This window comes from Coregonus lavaretus (genome assembly GCF_964263955.1).
Source record: "Coregonus lavaretus genome assembly, chromosome: 18".
In the NCBI taxonomy this organism is placed as follows: domain Eukaryota; kingdom Metazoa; phylum Chordata; class Actinopteri; order Salmoniformes; family Salmonidae; genus Coregonus; species Coregonus lavaretus.
In genome coordinates this window covers 41,549,721-41,569,341 of record NC_140005.1, presented here as the reverse complement: position 1 = coordinate 41,569,341, position 19,621 = coordinate 41,549,721, and the positions used below count along the sequence as shown (strand labels likewise).

At 42.9% G+C, this 19,621-nt stretch overlaps 1 protein-coding gene across 1 annotated transcript in view; it reads left to right on the top strand.

Annotated features, from left to right (window-relative positions):
- The window catches only part of tdp1 (tyrosyl-DNA phosphodiesterase 1), an 84,258-nt gene that overhangs the window by 12,463 nt on the left and 52,174 nt on the right, over positions 1–19,621 (top strand). Inside the window, exons 7-12 of the mRNA XM_084181502.1 lie at positions 2,227–2,319; positions 3,849–4,019; positions 4,178–4,256; positions 4,436–4,612; positions 16,162–16,210; positions 16,514–16,580. Coding sequence (XP_084037628.1) covers positions 2,227–2,319; positions 3,849–4,019; positions 4,178–4,256; positions 4,436–4,612; positions 16,162–16,210; positions 16,514–16,580 — 636 coding nt within the window. The remainder of the gene's footprint in view (positions 1–2,226; positions 2,320–3,848; positions 4,020–4,177; positions 4,257–4,435; positions 4,613–16,161; positions 16,211–16,513; positions 16,581–19,621) is intronic.

Genomic DNA, 19,621 nt, shown 5'->3' with positions numbered 1-19,621 from the left:
TGGCACGTTGTGTTTGCTAATCCAAGTTTATCATTTTAAAAGGCTAATTGATCATTAGAAAACCCTTTTGCAATTATGTTGGCACAGCTGTTGTGCTGATTTTAAAGAAGCAATAAAACTGGCCTTCTTGAGACTAATTGAGTATCTGGTGCATCAGCAATTGTGGGTTCGATTATTGGCTCAAAATGGCTCAAACTCGTCAGTCTATTCTTGTTCTGAGAAATAAAGGCTATTCCATGCGAGAAATTGCCAAGAAACTGAATATCTCGTACAATGCTGTGTACTACTCCCTTCACAGAACAGCGCAAACTGGCTCTAACCAGAATAGAAAGAGGAGTGGGAGGCCCCCGTGCACAACTGAGCAAGAGGACAAATACATTAGTGTCTAGTTTGAGAAACAGGTGCCTAACAGGTCCTCAACTGGCAGCTTCATTAAATAGTACCCGCAAAACACCAGTCTCAACGTCAACAGTGAAGAGGCGACTCCGGGATGCTGACCTTCTAAGCAGAGTTGTAAAGAAAAAGCCATGTCTCAGACTGCCCATCTTTTATTTTTATTGGCCAGTCTGAGATATGGCTTTTTCTTTGCAACTCTGCCTAGAAGGTCAGCATCCCGGAGTCGCCTCTTCACTGTTGACATTAAGACTGGTGTTTTTATTTTCTAAGTGACCCCAAACTTTTGAACTGTAGTGTACACAGAGAGGTACATACACACAGTCACAAACACAACGAGATGACCAATCAGAGGAGCATTCTCTCTCTCGCTCTCATTCTCTCACTCTCTCACTCACTCACTCAAAATTATTGAATAATGAAAAGGTTTTCCTCCCAGAGCTTAATGGAAAGGTTTTTCAAATCCTCTTAACACAGGGTCTCTGTAGGAGTGTTTGACATTAATATATTCCGCTGCCTGGAGTTTCTAAATGGTATATTTTTCAAACCTGGATAAACACCAAACCAATGTCTGTGAATCGTAAGTCTTCATTACCTTCAGCTCCTTCAGGTCAATAGAGTTTCAACACATTAAACTGCTGGGCATTTCCATGCCAGAATGGCAAATAAGTTATCATATACATTTTATGAGCACCACCAACACAGTGAATGGGAAAATGGATTCAAAGGAAATTCCCTCTGCTGGTGATTTGCTGAATTTGCAATACTAAAGGAGGGCTGTGATTGGTTAATGGCCTATAATGCGAAATTATATGTTTAAAGAGAGTCCACTCTGGAAATTTGATGTGCTTGTAGAGTATATTGTTTAACACATTATGTCTCAAAATGAACAAAATAAAAAAGGGTACTTTTGAGATATTTACGTTTATATTTTTAATTGTCCTTAAATATTTTAAACACTACTCATATTTCAGAGCACACGGTAAGGTTTCAAATGACACCAAAACTGGCTTTGTAGCATCTATAGACTCATTTTTGTGTAAGGCCTGGGTAAGGCCAAAAGGTCACACATGTTCTTAAACTTGAATCAATTGTTTTTCAATAATAATGTTGGATACCAACATTGAAGGTATGCCAAACATTCTTCCCACGAAGGACCTTACATAGAATTTTATTTCAGGAAAATCCAAAACATCATGAATATCTTTTGGCCATCCTGGCGTGAAATTGCCCTGCTAGCTAAAATGCACTTAGTGTTTATCTCCCTCAGAATACTGATGTGGTGGAATGATATACTCTCTTCGTTCTATAAGGGCTATTACTGTGTATTAATGCTACATGATAGATTGTATGAATGACCCTGGATAGGCATGGTGGATTCACCTGCTGAGGTTAGGTAAGGTTTCAGGAGTTTGATAATACAGTACATTGATAATACATGAGATACATTATTCAAAACAGAGCAGTGAAGATGGTGTTGCATCTTAATCAGATTCACTGGATAAATACAGAATACAAATCAGCAAAGTCTCTTGAATATAATAATAATAATATGCCATTTAGCAGACGCTTTTATCCAAAACGACTTACAGTCATGTGTGCATACATTTTTACGTATGGGTGGTCCCGGGGATCGAACCCACTACCCTGGCGTTACAAGTGCCGTGCTCTACCAATTGAGCTACAGATGACCACCTTGAAGTTGCATGTTGTTGTGGTTCAGTTGTTGTATGTTGCCTGTGTGGTTGTATGTATGTATGTGTGTGCATCTGCGTGCACGTTTGTGTATAGTGTGTCTTCAATTGACATGTGTCTTCCATCTTGTGTTGACAGGAAAATGATGTTGCTGTGGTACGAGGAAGGCTTCAGAGTGGTCATCCTTACCTCCAACATGATCAGAGCAGACTGGTACCAGAAAACACAGGGGTGAGTCTCAGACAGTGGCCATGTTTGAAGACTACCGTTTCTATAGTCTGGTTAAACTAGACTGAATGCTATGCTAGGTTACAGTTTCTACTCTCCCAGTTGAGATAAAGTGAACTTAAACTTCATAATTTTATTGTTGATTCATTACTAAGTTATTGATTTCCTGTTTTTGCTCTAGTTCTTGCATTACCGGAGAACCAGGTGTCTTTAAAGTTGTTAGTTTGTGGTTTGCGCTTAACAAAACAACAACATTGGTCTCATATCTGAGTTGAATAGCTGTCGTCGTGATGTGTATTCATTCCCACGTTAATAACACATTTTCTCTTGGTTTCCATGACAACTCACGCAGCAAGCTGAAATGAGGCGCATTTTATACCCAAATAGTAACGGGCACAAGTTTCATGGCCAAGTCCCAATCCTTTCATAGGAACCTGCACTGATTATTTTACAGAAACACATAGGCCTATTCAATATCTCTGCAGTTCATCTCTTTTTAATGTCCATCTCTTACACTAACAGTAGAGATGTAATCATCCCATTTTTGTTTTATTCTTTCATTCAGGTGATCCCCCTGAGGTAATTTCCTTTCTACTCCACCTCTCCCTAACCCTTGAAACCAGATCCATTAGAGAGACTCTAACAGAGAGAGCAGCCATTACAGAACTATAGTTTGGCTAACTCATCCCTTACCTGAATATGGTTTCTCACTCTCTCTTCCCTACCTGTCTCTCCTCCTTCACATCATCCCTCATTTAATACACACACACACACACTCTCAAAATCACATTCGCTTTTACACTCTATCTCTATCTGATCATCGTGTTGAAATGGTTGTAGTATATGTCTGGTTTTGGCATCTACCTAGAAGGGGTTCCTGGTGTCTGTGAGGGGAACGGCACCTCCGTACCTTCAGGCTCTGATCAGTCCCTACACCCAAACGAGGGCACTGTGTTCATCCACCTCTGGCCTGCTGGCTCCCCTACCTCTGCGGAAGCATAGTTCCCGCTCAGCCCAGTCAAAACTGTTCGCTGCTCTGGCACCCCAATGGTGGAACAAGCTCCCTCACGACGCCAGGACAGCGGAGTCACTCACCACCTTCCGGATACATTTGAAACCCCACCTCTTTAAGGAATACCTGGGATAGGATAAAGTAATCCTTCTACCCCCCCCCCCAAAAAAAAAATTATGAGTTCCGTCCTGTTTTATTTTGTAGCAGCCTGCCCCGTCATTGGGGTCACATCACACACGCCTGCGATGTCTGTCACTCCACCCTGGCTTTCAGCCTCTGTCATGCTGTGGATGACAAATGACTAAAGGAATATTATGCAGGGTGTGTTGATGTTGTGAGATTGTCTTGCTGTGTTTTATTTAGTTAGAATGATGAATGAAAAACACGTCATTGAGGGTAAATGTAGGCTCATGGGGATACATCAGAACACTGATGACTAGGGGTTGTGTTATTGTATTGTGTGCAGTAATATTTAACAGATGTTGAATTGTGACAGTATCTCTCTGCGTGTGTGTCTCAGGTTGTGGATGAGTCCTCTGTATTTACGGTTACCCGAGGGGAGTCCAGAGACTGCGGGGGAGTCTCCCACCCTTTTCAAGCGGGACCTCCTGGAGTACCTGGGGGCCTATCGTGCCCCCGAACTCACCGACTGGATCCAGAGGATCAGAGAGCATGACCTGTCTGAGACCAGGTGAGACTATGTTAAACGATGATCATGTTCAATTGGCAGAAAACATTTGACACAGATTAGGTACTACCTTGTCCATAATAAATCATTTTGGGGGGTGTTCCCACTTCATGCCAACTGAACATTTGAGATGTTGACAGCTCCTCCTCTCTCCTCCTAAGGGTGTATCTGATAGGTTCTACTCCAGGGAGGTACCTGGGCTCAGACATGGAGAGGTGGGGTCACCTGAGGTTGAGAAAAGTAAGAGTTCTTCTTTTACTTCTATCTTATACATTCTCAGATGAAATAGTTGTGACATTTTCAAATGCTCTATACCGGGATTGGATGGCTGCATTGTGTATGCAGGCTTTTGTTCCAGCCCAGCATTAACACGTGTTTTCCTCAGTTTTGACCCTCTCTCTGTGTCTCTCTCTGTATAGCTGTTGCACGACCACACACGGCCCATCCCCAACGAAGAGAAGTGGCCCGTCATTGGTCAGTTCTCCAGCATCGGCTCCATGGGATTGGACAAGACCAAGTGGTTGGCAGGGGAGTTCCAGCGCACCCTGACCACCCTGGGCAAATCGTCTCTTCGCCCAGATCCCCCCATGCACTTGGTACGTTCTATAAAACACCCATACTGTACTAGTCCCCCTCTGTGTATACTTAGTTGGTACGTTCCAAAAACCTGCCACTGTAAATCTGTCGTCTCTAACTGGCCACTCTGGAGAGGGTGGCAATCAGGGGCATGGTCCTCTGTAGCTCAATTGGTAGAGCATGGCGCTTGTAACGCCAGGGGTAGTGGGTTCGATCCCCGGGACCACCCATACGTAAAAATGTATGCACACATGACTGTAAGTCGCTTTGGATAAAAGCGTCTGCGAAATGGCATATTATTATTATTATTATTATTATTATTATTTAAGCGGTCTCCATTTTTTTAAATAAAAGAAAAACATTTTTGGGGGGGACTCAGTCAGGGTCTCAACTGACTGTTGAAAGTTTATATAGAAGTATACACAAGGGGCAGTTGCGAAATTTGGTTGTGCATCAACAGTTTTTCTCTAGTTATGTCAGTCACTGACAGTCACTCAATTAGCCCATGTCAGCAATTTTTTTTTAGATTGGTAAGTTAGTCTAGCCAGCCATCTAAACCTTGTAGTAATTATGGCCAAATTACAGACCAGGGATGCAGGGCACGTGCCCAGGGGCCCTGACCTCCAGGGGGCCCCCATTTGATTGTGTTAGTCACTCTCAATCAGATATCATATTAACATGGCATAAGTCATGGCAAAATTTGCAGAATTGCAGGAAATTAGCTTTTAAACTGCAAAAATGTCTCTCCATCCGATGGCAAAACGTGTAAAATTGCTTGACATTAGTTATAAAGTTTCAAAATGTTCGCTCCACCCCTTGGCAAAATGTGTAGAATTACAGAAAACTTGCTTTTAAACGGCAACATTTTCTCTCCTCCGTCAAGAAGGGGGCCACTAAAATGTTTTGCCAGCGAGGTGGGGGCCCCCCCAACAAAATCTCGCTTAGGGCCCCCAAAAGGCTAGAGCTGGCCCTGGTGGCAGTCAACGATTTATATATACACTAAAAATCAAATAAAATCAAATTTTATTTGCCACATGCGCCAAATACAACATGTGTAGACCTTACAGTGAAATGCGTACTTACAAGCCCTTAACCAACAATGCAGTTCAAGAAATAGAGTTAAGAAAATATTGACTAAATAAACTAAAGTAAAAAATAAAATAAAAAATAATTAAAGAGCAGCAGTAAAATAAAATAACAGTAGGGAGGCTATATACAGGGGGTACCGGTACAGCGTCAATGTGCGGGGGCACCGGTTAGTCGAGGTAATTGAGGTAATATGTACATGTGGGTAGAGTTAAAGTCACTATGCATAGATAATAAACAGAGTAGCAGCAGTGTAAAAGAGGGGGGTGGGGTTGGGTGTGGTGTGGTGGGGACAATGCAAATAGTCCGGGTAGCCATGATTAGCTGTTCAGGAGTCTTAAGGCTTGGGGGTAGAAGCTGTTAAGAAGCCTTTTGGACCTAGACTTGTAGGTAGAGTTAAAGAGACTATGCATAAATAATAAATAGAGTAGATGACTGATATTGGGTGCTACTCCTTTCTTGTACTTGATTGATGAATTAAGGTCACTGATTAGTAAGGAACTCCCCTCAGCTGGTTGTCTAGGTCTTAATTGAAATGAAAAACCAAAAACCAGCAGACACTCGGCCCTCCATGGAATGAGTTTGACACCCCTGCCATAGACAATGTTATCGCCCCCTATTGGCCATAGACAATGTTATCGCCCCCCTAGTGGCCATCCAAAATATTGTACATAAAAAGTAGATGGTGCAAGTAACCCTTGCTGGCTGTGCATCTTGTGATGGGTTGTAAATCATCATGGGCTACAGAGTAACTCTGCTGTCCTCAGAACTGCATATTTATAAATTGATTCACATTTTTTCCTCATCCTCCTCTCTTATTGGCCTAGGCTACTATATGCGTTGTAGGTAGGTTGCGCATTGCTAGAATAATATGGAAATAGGCCTATGCCAACTACACATTTCTTTCATAAGCTTTTCTCAGCTGTAGCCTACGTTTTCTTTTGAGTCCTCACTAGATTTCTCCTTCTTTGTATTATTTGCTCAATTTCACTTATTGTGGCCTAAAATATTTGTCATTCAAAATAAATCTGTGAATGAGAATAGCATAGACTCAGATTTTCATAATTATTATTCTGAAATGCTGCAACTTTAGGACATTAAACTCTTTTTATTAGAATAGTTTGGAAAATACTCTTCATAACTTTAATTTGTCTTAATGCTTTTATGATATTTCAGTTAGTAGGATTAGGCTTTTGGCCATCTGGTTCGCTATGGCAAGGAAGGATATTTTTTCTGGATTCGCATGCATCATTTCTGTGCTATAATGCTTTGCTCAAATGTAAGGTTTGTTCAAATTTCTCATTTGATTTTATATCTTGCTATTGTTTCTTCTATCTCTCTCATTATTACCTTAGACCTCCCATGTCTCTGGGTTATTCAAAAACAACTTAAAACTTTCTGAGAGAGCCTCTGTTAGATTCATTTTATTGTTTGATCATGAAATAACGCGGCAGGAGAAATCTAGCATGCATTAAACTCAAAGTGGCTTAAAAGGCCATGTCATATTCATATAAAATGGAGAGAAAATAGACATTTGGGTTTCTACGAAAATAAGACACGAGTGTCCGCTATAAAAATAGACTTCGGCTATTGGCCCAGATCATCCGACATTCGAGAGAGAGAAAGAAAAAACATTCTCTGACCGGATATTTTGCGCTGCTTTGGTGAGACTCTTACCTCTGTCTACATTTTTCTCTTGCTTTGTGTAAATCTAACATTTTTATTAAAATAGGTATATAGGCAATTTACTCAGAATGTCAACCATACACTGCCCTGCTGTGCACTGCGTTAGCGCCGCTGCCTGATCAAATCTAATCAAATTGTATTGGTCACATACATATATTTAGCAGATGTTATTGCGGGTGTAGCGAAATGCTTGTGTTTCTAGCTACAACAGTGCAGTAGTATCTAACAATACACACAAATCTAAAAGTAGAAGAATGGAATTAAGAAATATATAAATATTAGCAATGTCGGAGTGGCATAGACTAAAATACAGTAGAATACAGTATATACATAGGAGTTGAGTAAAGAAAAATATGTAAATATTCTTAAAGTGGCTAGTGTTCCGTTATTAAAGTTGCCAGTGATTCCAAGTCTATGTATATAGGGCAGCAGCCTCTAAGGTGCAGGGTTGCGTAACTGGGTGGACGCCGCTTAGTGATGGCTATTTAACAGTCTGATGGCCTTGAGATAGAAGCTGTTTTTCAGTCTCTCTGTCCCAGCTTTGATGCACCTGTTCTGACCTCGCCTTCTGGATGATAGCGGGGAGAACAGGCCGTGGCTCGGGTGGTTGTTGTCCTTGATGATCTTTTTGGCCTTCCTGTGACATCGGGTGCTGTAGGTGTCCTGGAGGGCAGGTAGTTTCCCCCTGGTGATGCGTTTGGCAGACCGCACCACCCTCTGGAGAGCCCTGCGGTGCAGTTGCAGTACCAGGCTGTGATACAGCCCGACAGGATGCTCTCAATTGTGCATCTGTAAAAGTTTGTGAAGGTTTTAGGTGCCAAGCCAAATTTCTTCAGCCTTCTGAGGTTGAAGAGGCGCTGTAGCGCCTTCTTCACCACACTGTCTGTGTGGGTGGACCATTTCAGGTTTTCAGTGATGTGTACGCCAAGGAACTTGAAGCTTTCCACCTTCTCCACTGCGGTCCCGTCGATATGGATGGGGCGTGCTCCCCCTGCTGTTTCCTGAAGTCCGCTATTAGCTCCTTTGTTTTGTTGACGTTGAGTGAGAGGTTATTTTTCTGGCACCACTCTCCCAGGGCCCTCACCTCCTCACTGTAGGCTGTCTCGTCATTGTTGGTAATCAGGCCTACTACCATTGTGTCGTCTGCAAACTTGATGATTGAGTTGGAGGCGTCGTGGGTGAACAGGGAGTGCAGGAGGGGGCTGTGTTGAGGATCAGCAAAGTGGAGGTGTTTTTTCCTACCTTCACCACCTGGGTGTGGCCCGTCAGGAAGTCCAGGACCCAGTTGCACAGGGCGGGATTCAGACCCAGGACCCTGAGCTTAATGATGAGCTTGGACGGTACTATGGTGTTGATTGCTGAGCTATAGTCAATGAACAGCATTCTTACATAGGTATTCCTCTTGTCCATATGGGATAGGGCAGTGTGATGGCGATTGCATCGTCTGTGGATCTATTGGGGCGGTATGCAAATTTAAGTGGGTCTAGGGTGTCAGATAAGGTAGAGGTGATATGATCCTTAACTAGCCTCTCAAAGCACTTCATGATGACAGAAGTGAGTGCTACGGGGCGATAGTCATTTAGTTCAGTTACCTTTGTTTTCTTGGGTACAGGAACAATGGTGGACATCTTGAAGGAAGTGTGAACAGCAGACTGGAATAGGGAGAGATTGAATATGTCCGTAAACACTCCAGCCAGCTGATCTGTGCATGCTCTGAGGACGCGGCTAGGGATGCCGTCTGGGCCGGCAGCCTTGCGAAGGTTAACGCGCTTAAATGTCTTACTCACGTCGGCCATGGAGAAGGAAAGCCCACAGTCCTTGGTAGTGGGCCGCGTCGGTGGCACTGTGTTATCCTCAAAGCGGGTGAAGAAGTTGTTTAGCTTGTCCGGAAGCAAGACGTCGTTTCCCTTTGTAGTCCGTGATTGTCTGTAGACACTGCCACATACGTCTCGTGTCTGAGCCGTTGAATTGCGACTCCACTTTGTCTCTGTACTGACGTTTTGCCTGTTTGATTGCCTTACGGAGGGAATAACTACAATGTTTGAATTCGGCCATATTCCCAGTCACCTTGCCATGATTAAATGCGGTGGTTCGCGCTTTCAGTTTTGCGCGACTGCTGCCATCTATCCACGGTTTCTGGTTTGTGTAGGTTTTAATAGTCACTGTGGGTACAACATCTCCTAAACACTTCCTGATGAACTTCGTCACCGTATCCGTGTATTCGTCAATGTTATTCTCGGAGGGTACCTGGAACATATCCCAGTCGGCGTGATCAAAACAATCTTGAAGCATGGATTCCGATTGGTCAGACCAGCGTTGAATAGACCTTAGCACGGGTACTTCCTGTTTGAGTTTCTGCCTATAGGAAGGGAGGAGCAAAATGTTGTGATCAGATTTGCCGAAGGGAAGGTGGGGGAGGGCCTTGTAGGCATTTTGAAAAGTTGAATAGCAATGGTCCAATGTTTTCTCAGAGCGAGTACTACAGTCAATGTGTTGGTAGAACTTCGGTAGCGTTTTCCTCATGTGCTTTGTTAAAATCCCCAGCTACAGTAAATGCGGCCTCAGGATATGTGGTTTCCAGTTTGCATAAAGTCCAGTGTAGTTCTTTGAGGGCCATCGTGGTATCGGCTTGAGGGGGAATATACATGGCTGTATATATTACCTCCCAAGAGAATTATCTTGGGAGGGAATACGGTCGGCATTTGATTGTGAGGTATTCTAGGTCGGGTGAACAAAAGGACTTGAGTTTCTGTATGTTATCACAATCACACCATGAGTAGTTAATCATGAAACATACACCCCTGCCTTTCTTCTTCCCGGAGAGTTCTTTATTCCTGTCTTTGTGATGTACTGAGAACTCAGATGGCTGTATGGACGAAGACCGTATATCCTGAGAGAGCCATGTTTCCGTGAATCAGAGTATGTTACAATCCCTGATGTCTCTCTGGAAGGAGATCCTCGCCATGAGCTCGTCTACTTTATTATCCAGAGACTGAACATTAGTGAGTAATATAGTCGGAAGCGGTGGATGGTGTGCACGCCTCCTGAGTCGGACTGGAAGTCCACTCAGAATACCTCTTCTCTGCCGGTGGCGTTTTGGATCAGCCTCTGGAATCATTTAAATTGCCCTGGTGGGTACGAACAAAAGATCCAATTCGGGAAAGTCGTAATGCTGGTGAGTTACCGCCGCTCTGATATCCAAAAGTTATTTCCGGCTGTATGTAATTTCTGGGCTAATAATGTATGAAATAACACACAACAAAACAAAATACTGCAAAGTTGCTAGAAGCAGAGCTGACATATCTGTCGGCGCCATCTTACTGGCGGGGTAATTGTTTGAGTAATTGGTTGATATTGTTTTTTTTTTACTTGTCCATTCGGACAACTGAAATCTATATAGCCCCGGACAAGCCTTAATGTCGAGCCCTGCCATGTCAGCATTTGTCTTTTAGATTGGTAAGTTAGTCTAGCGGCCAGCTATCTAAAATTGTAGTAAGCATGGTCGAATTACCGACTGGGGGGGCCCATTGATCATCTTATATCATAATAAAAACTGCAAACATTTGTCTCTACCCTATGGCAAAATGTGTAGAATTGCAGGAAATTAGCTTTAAAACTGAAAATGTTTCTCTCAGCCCCATGTCAAAGTGAGTAGAATTGCTTGTGTGGGTAAGGATGTGGGTACGCAGACCCACGAGCCACCGCGGCCCCTCATGATGAGTTCCAATTTTGTGTGGCCCCCACCTCCATCAAAGTTGCCCATCCCTGCCTTAATAAATACTTTTAAATTATATTATGTAAGCTAAATATAAAAATATAAAAAACATGAACAAATATATTAAAACATTTTACTTAAAGTATAATTTTTGGAAATTACTAATGTTACTGTCCCCAGTACAACAACAACATACTTAAATACATTTAATTTTGTCCTTGCTATGGTGGACTGCTTCAGCTGGGGAGTGCCAATATGGCCGACTTGTGGCTTCAAAGCTTCTCAATGGCCAATACATAGCATCAGCAATCCAGTCTTTATATACATCACTGGTAGCAGTACAGTGCTTTAAAACCACACCTGCAAATATTATAAAAATTACTGTATCCACTCAAGACTTAGGTGCCTAAGTTAAAAGAACAGCATTGTGCTAGAGGAGCACTCAACACACCATTAAGCAGCACTCAACCAACCAATGTCTGCTACACTGTCACTCAAATGCATCTTCTCTATGTCTTTCCTTTCATTCCCTCTTTTTCCTGCTAGTCAGAACTATAAGATTATGTGAGAGGATGACAGAATGCATCTAATTGGGAAGGGTGTTATTTTATCATAGAGTAATGAATCTGCACCTGTGCGTGTCTCTCTCTCTTCTTTCTCTCCTGTCTATTTTCTTTATTTCTCTCTCTCTCTCTCTCTCTCTCTCTCTCTCTCTCTCTCTCTCTCTCTCTCTCTCTCCCCCCTCTCTTTCTCTCCTCTCTCTCTCCCTCTCTTTCTCTCCTCTCTCTCGCTCTCTTTCTCTTCTCTCTCTCTCTCGCTCTCTTTCTCTTCTCTCTCTCTCGCTCTCTTTCTCTCCTCTCTGTCTCTCGCTCTCTTTCTCTCTCTCTCGCTCTTTCTCTCTCTCTCGCTCTTTCTCTCCTCTCTCGCTCTCTTTCTCTCCTCTCTCTCTCGCTCTTTCTCTCCTCTCTCGCTCTTTCTCGCCTCTCTCACTCTCTTTCTCTCTCTCTCTCTCGCTCTCTTTCTCTCCTCTCTCTCTCTATCACTCTCTTTCTCTCTCTCTCTCTCTCTCTCTCTCTCCATCCCCCCCTTCTACCGTAGTTTCCAAGTAGACAGTGTTTCAGAATTCATGGGCAGTGCAGCATATTTAGGTTTTGGAAAAAGTAAATGCAAAACATTATTGAATTCAAACGATCTGTTTACAGGTCCACAACAATTTGCTATTGTTTTTGTCGTTCAGAAACGATCAGATACAACAAATGTCACTGCAAAAGAAAACATTCTGCTAACACCTCCAAAGACATTTGATTAAGTTTGCCATTGCCTTTAGATACTGTCTTGGCCTAATTCCAATATTTCCAAAGTATACAGAAAATAAAGGCGTTATTGTCACCATAAAAGGTGAATGATGTGCGTTTTTAAGGCGGAGTTATAATGCTTGTTCACGCGAGCACAGTTTTACGTATGTGGGATTTATAACGGGAAACGTGTATGTATGGCATGTGGCAAGTTTATAAATCGAGATATTTTTGTGCGTGCGCAGTCTTTTCAGAAATGGTGCATGGAGATATTTTGTGTAACATTTTGCCACCATTTATAAATGATGCCCCTGGCCTTTATTAACTCGGGGTCCCCGCTGATTTCATTAAAACTAGCATTCAGACGAGGTGTGTGTATATGTGTGTTAGAGAGGGCGTGGGTGGACTCGTTGGGTGGTTGGTTGTTGGTGTGTGCGTACGTGCTGTATGTTTGTCTCCTTGTTTGTGCGAGCTCAGGCACAATCTGTGTGTGTGTGTGAGGACATTTCCCCTGTTGTCCAACCCACCACAGTACCTGACAGAAATATATCGGCATATTTCATCTCTGTTCTACATATTGTTGTTTACTAGTGATTATGCAAAGCACAACAGTCCCAGTCTGTTCATGTCCTTCCCTTGGAAGGACATGAAATTGAAAGCAGACAAGTGACTGCTGTAGGCTACTTACTGCAAATGCACCAACAACACAATGTTCCATATCGTCATTCTCCTATTGTATGGTGTTTGTATTGTAGCGTTCAGGAACATCAACAATTATTCACGACCATGATTCGGAAATAACTGAAATGATAATGTAGAAACATTACCATTGTGTGATCAGGGTATGTGCAGTTTTATAATATTGTTGTATACAATGCCTTCAGAAAGTATTCACACCCCTTGACTTTTTCCACATTTTGTTGTGTTACAGCCTGAATTTAAAATGGATTAAACTTAGATTTTCTTTAACTGGCATACACACAATACCCCATAATGTCAAAGTGGAATTGTTATTATTATTATTTTCTACAAAGAATACAAAATGAAAAGCAGAAATGTTTTAATATTGTTTAACATGATTTGGTAATGACTACCCCATCTCTGTACCCCACACATACAATTATCTGGAAGGTCCCTCAGTCGAGTAGTGAATTTCAAACACAGATTCAATCACAAAGACCAGGGAGGTTTTCCAATGGTTCGCAAATAAGTGCACCTATTGATAGATGGGTAAAAAAAAAAGCTAACTTTAAATATATTCCTTTGAGCATGGTGAAGTTATTAATTACACTTTGGATGGTGTATCAATACACCCAGTCACTACAAAGATAAAGGTGTCCTTCCTAACTGAGTTGCCGGAGAGGAAGGGAAACCGCTCAGGGATTTCAACATGAGGCCAATGGTGACTTTAAAACAGTTTAATGGCTGTGATTGTATAAAACTGAGGATGGATCAACAACATTGTAGTTACTCCACAATACTAACCTAATTGACAAAGCAAAAACAGGTTTTTAGACATTTTTGCAAATGTATTACAAATAAAAAACTGAAATATAACATTTACATAACTATTTAGACCCTTTACTCAGTACTTCGGCAGCGACTACAGCCTTGAGTGTTCTTGGGTATGACTCTACAAGCTTTGCACACCTGTATTTGGGGAGTATCTCCTATTCTTCTCTGCATATCCTCTCAAGCTCTGTCAGGTTGGATGGGGAGTGTTGCTGCATAGCTATTTTCAGGTCTCTCCAAAGATGTTCGATCGGGTTCAAGTCCGGGCTCTGGCTGGGGCACTCAAGGACATTCAGAGACTTGTCCAGAAGCCACTCCTGCGTTGTCTTGGCTGTGTGCTTTGGGTCGTTGTCCTGTTGGAAGGTGAACCTTCGCCCCAGTCTGAGGTCCTGAGCGCTCTGGAGAAGGTTTTCATCAAGGATCTCTGTCTTTTGCTCTGTTCATCTTTGCCTCCATCCTGACTAGTCTCCCCAGTCCCTGCCGCTGAAAAACATCCCCACAGCATGATGCTGCCACCACCATGCTTCACCGTAGGGATGGTGCCAGGATTCCTTCAGACATGACGCTTGGCATTCAGGCCAAAGAGTTCAATCTTGGTTTCATCAGACCAGATAATCTTGTTTCTCATGGTCTGAGAGTCTTTAGGTGCCTTTTGGCAAACTCCAAGCAGGCTGTCATGTGCCTTTTTACTGAGGAGTGGCTTCCGTCTGGCCACTCTACTATAAAGGCCTGATTAGTGGAGGGCTGCAGAGATGGTTGTCCATCTGGAAGGTTCTCCCATCTCCACAGAGGAACTCTAGAGCTCTGTCAGAGTAACCATCAGGTTCTTGGTCACCTCCCTGACCAAGGCCCTTCTCCCCCGATTGCTCAGTTTGGCTGGGTGGCGAGTTCTAGTAGGAGTCTTGGTGATTCCAAACTTCTTCCATTTAAGAATGATGGAGGGCACTGTGTTCTTGGGGACCTTCAATGCTGCAGACATTTTTTGGTACCCTTCCCCAGATCTATGCCTCGACACAATCCTGTCTCGGAGCTCTACGGACAATTCCTTCGGCCTCATGGCTTGGTTTTTGATGTGACATGCATTGTCAACTGTGGGACCTTTTATAGACAGTTGTGTGCCTTTTCCAAATCATGCCCAATCAATTGAATTTATCACAGGTGGACTCCAATCAAGTTATAGAAACATCTCAAGGATGATCAATGGAAACATGATGCACCTGAGCTCAAGTTCGAGTCTCATATCAAAGGATCTGAATACTTATGTAAATAAGGTATGTTTTTTATTTTTAATACATTTGCCAAAAAAAAAGAGAAGGTTTTTGCTTTGTCATCATGGGGTATTGTGTGTAGATTGCTGAGGATTATTATTATTTAAATCCATTTTAAAATAAGGCTGTAACGTGACAAAATGTGGGAGAAGTCTAGGGGTCTGAATACTTTCCAAAGGCACTATATATATATATATATATATATATATATATATATATATATATATATATATATATATATATATATATAATATATATTTTTTGTACTAATGTTAGAGTATTTTTTGTAGGTCGTAGAGAAAAAAAGTACAAATCCATTTTAATCCCACTTTGTCACACCACAAAGGCACTATGTTATATCACTTCCATGCAGCAGTTCAATAAAATGTCTTCCTAGGGATGTTAATAGAGAATTTGTCCCTGTGATGGTCTGTGTCCCATTGATTGGTGTCTCTACTGGATCTTTCAGCAAATGTCAGCTGAAAGTCACGGCTCCACACTGAGTCTCACCCCCTGTGACTGTTTCATACCAGACAGATGGACAGAGACAGAGACATTATGCCGTCTAAGAATAGGCCTAGATAGACAGACCTAGCTCAACCTTGCCTATTTATTACCTAGTGTGTGTCTCTTAAGTGTGTGTGTGCATGTTGTAAGTGTGCGTGAGCTTGCACACTCCTATGTGTCTGTGTGTGTGCGTTTGTGACTCACTCTAACTGTGAGGGTTGTTGAGGTTACGATACGTAAAGTGAAGAGAGAGACCCCTGTATTCATCTGGTCATACAGTCATATACTGGTCATATACTCTCTGTTGGGAGCTCGTTAGTGAAGATCAAAACATGGCTGCTTTCCTGGAGGATGAGGAGGTTATGGTCTGATTGATTTACATGTGAGGTGAGCCTGTTCTTTGTTCCCCAGCCAGGTATTTGATACATGGTGAACATGTTTTTCTATATTCCCCAGGTATTTGATACGTGGTGTGCTAACATGTGTTCCATCTTCCACAGGTCTACCCGTCAGTGGACGATGTGAGGACCAGTCTGGAGGGGTATCCAGGTAAAGATTCAGCCACACTCACACCTTGCAACACTATCTCACTTTCTCCTGTTCCTGTCCTCTTGCCTCAAAGCTTACAGTGGTGTTGTGAGTGAGTAAGCTTTACTGTAGTTATCAGAACCAGGTGCAGACAGGATTGTAGTCCTATGACATTGTTATCAATGCAATATGAAAGTTTCACAAAGGCTTTAATGTAGTATTGTAGTTCTTGACAGCATCATCGAAGCGTTATGATGTTGTTATGAAGGCTTTATGACATTGTTACAAAGGTTTTATGAACTAACAGTGTAATTTTCATTCCAGCCGGTGGCTCTCTACCCTACAGCTTCCAGACAGCTCAGAAACAACTCTGGCTCCACAGCTACTTCCAGTAAGTCTAACTATTCTACTCTACTCTACACTACTACCACAGATAGAACAAGGAGCCAGATGTTTCACCAGATGTATAAATCTGAAGCGTCCGTTTGGAATTTTTGTCATTGAAGAAAATCATAAAACAATAATCTGTTACGAACAGAGTGCACTAAGTTTTGTAGACATGACCCTTTGCCAAAGTTTCAAGAAATTGTGTTGGTTATTAGGAGTGCAAGGGCGGATTGAGTTAGGGTGCACTTCACAGAGAAGGCATTCCCTAACAGAAATACAAACACATGCTAGAATGCGCACCTCCTTGTTTGTTCTGCCCACTATGCTTCATTTGCTTCCATTGAAAACGACACAATGAACTATCTTGGGTTGGTTATAAATATCTTTGCTACGACTCTCTTTGACTAGTTAGGAAAGAGACCGGTTGTTCTCTAAATGCTAGCTACCTACATAGCAACGTGGCGAGCTGGATGAAAGCAAAACAGAAGAGCGTAAATGTCTCGCCAGTGATCACGTAATGTCAACATATTGTCAACATTTACGTACTTCCTTTCATATCATGCTGGGTCACTAAATATTTGACTAACACCGTTATGCCCAGCTTTTGTCTTGGAGGTCTGCAGGGCTGGTTTGCTTCTCCTGATTTGATTGCGTAAATAAAGTCACTGATAATAGATAATTGGCTCACAGCTAATTTAATGAACTAGAGGTGTTTGGTTTATATGACATAGCTCACTGGGAGCCCATGTGGAGTAGGTTTACAGTGCATTCGGAAATAAAAAACTAAAAAAACTATCGTATTTACTACACCGACTAATTCAAGGGTTTTTCTTTATTTTTAAAATTTTCTACATTGTAGAATAATAGTGAAGACATCAAAACTATGAAATAACACATACGGAATCATGTAGTAACCAAACAAGTGTTAAACAAATAAAAATATATGTTATATTTGAGATTCTTCAAATAGACCATGACACAACCTCCAGACATTCCGGAGACGTCTTAACGCGCTAACATTTGTTTGCTGGGTGGATCCTGCATCTCGCCCCAGCCTCACAGCTGGGAGGGGGCAAGAAGTTGGCCTTGGGGGGGACTGAGGTCCCTGGCGACGCAGCAGTCTGCCAAGGCCATGCCTGTAGGGAAGCAGTCTTATGCTGCACACGCAGCAAGTATCCACCCCTGTAAGCCTAAGGGAGGTAAGAAGGGTTGACCAACCTAGGGCGCAGCCTTGGCAGCTGAGGAGGATAGTGTGCAGGACCTAAGGCTCTCTACCCTACCCCCTCTCTTCAGGTTTAACGTTTGCTACTCCTTCCCCTCTCCGAGTTCTCGCAGCAGTGGGAAGGCAGGGCTGCGTTAAGACAAAACCCTATTTTCTTTAGTTTTTGATCCCCACGAGTGCCTCCCTCCCTCAGGCTCTCCCCCCCGGCACCTTCTCAGATTTTTCAGCCAGGGGCAGAAGTCAGCATGTCAGCCATCCCTCCGGTCTCACCGACACACGGAGCACGACGGCAGTCTGTCTTTCACCATCCATCCTGGCCCTTTTCCCCTTGCCTATGGCCTTTTGCCTCTGTCTGCTATGGCGAGAGCTACCACAGTCAAGCCAGCTCTGGTATGCGCTGCTTCGTTTTTTTGTACCAGATGGCACTGCTAAACTACACAACAAGGCAGGGGGATCCTAACCATTTTCGCTTCCTGTTCTACAGGAGAGCAGGTTTCCAGGGCTCACTGTTAAACCCCCTCAGCACTTTTTAGGATTCTGAGGGGCGTTTTTCCCTCCACATGGCAAAGGTGACTAGGATCTGTTATGTAGAACACTCCATTGAGCTATAGATCAGTCAGTATAGTCATTCCTTACTATACTTTCTAGGTCTGGGAGGGGGCTCATTGTCCAGTACGCATCTACTTGGATTGTTGGAGAGATCAGGCAAGTATGTTGTGCTATTCGGCGATGTCCTACCGGATATTATATTGATTTATAATGGCAAGGGTGATAGCCTTCGGAGGGGCCTGGAAGGGCCCTCCTACAGAGGAGTTTACCTCTTGGGCACTGTTTTTGGGACATATGTCATTAAACTGAGATTTGTGTGCAATGTATTGGGCTTTCCCTCACTTTGTTCAGAGTTTTTTTCCCCGATGGGTTGTTTCTGCACCTTCTTGGCGCATACTCCCTCAGTTTCGGGATCTCTGAGGTTTGCTGATGATGGGACTACCCTGGCTTTGGAGAGCATGTCTTTGTGATACTGGAGTTGGCCATATCCCCACATGTGAGATATACAGTGCATTCGGAATTTATTCAGACCTCTTCTCCTTTTCCACATTTTGTTATGTTACAGCCTAATTCTAAAATTGATTACATAATTTCTTTCCCTCATCAATCTACACACAATACCCCATAATGACAAAGCAAAAACAGGTACCTTATTTACATAAGTATTCAGACCCTTTTGCTATGAGTCTCGAAATTGAGCTCAGGTGCATCCTGTTTCAATTGACCATCCTTGAGATGTTTCTACAACTTGATTTGAGTCCACCTGTGGTAAATTCAATTGAAAGGCACACACCTGTCTAAATAAGGTCCCACAGTTGACAGTGCATGTCAGAGCAAAAACCAAACCATGAGATCGAAGGAATTGTCCGTAGAGCTCAGAGACAGGATTGTGTTGAGGTACAAATCTGGGGAAGGGTCCAAAAAATGTCTACAGCATTGAAGGTCCCCAAGAACACAGTGGCCTCCATCATTCTTAAATGGAAGAAGTTTGGAAACACCAAGACTCTTCCTAGAGCTGGCCGCCCGGCCAAACTGAGCAATTTGGGGAGAAGAACCTGATGGTCACTCTGACAGAGCTCCAGAGTTCCTCTGTGGAGATGGGAGAACCTTCCAGAAGGACAACAATCTCTGCAGCACTCCACCAATCAGGCCTTTATGATAGTGGCCAGATGGAAGCCACTCCTCAGTAAAAGGCACATGACAGCCCGCTTGGAGTTTGCCAGAAGGCACCTAAAGGACCCTGACCATGAGAAACAAGATTCTCTGGTCTGATG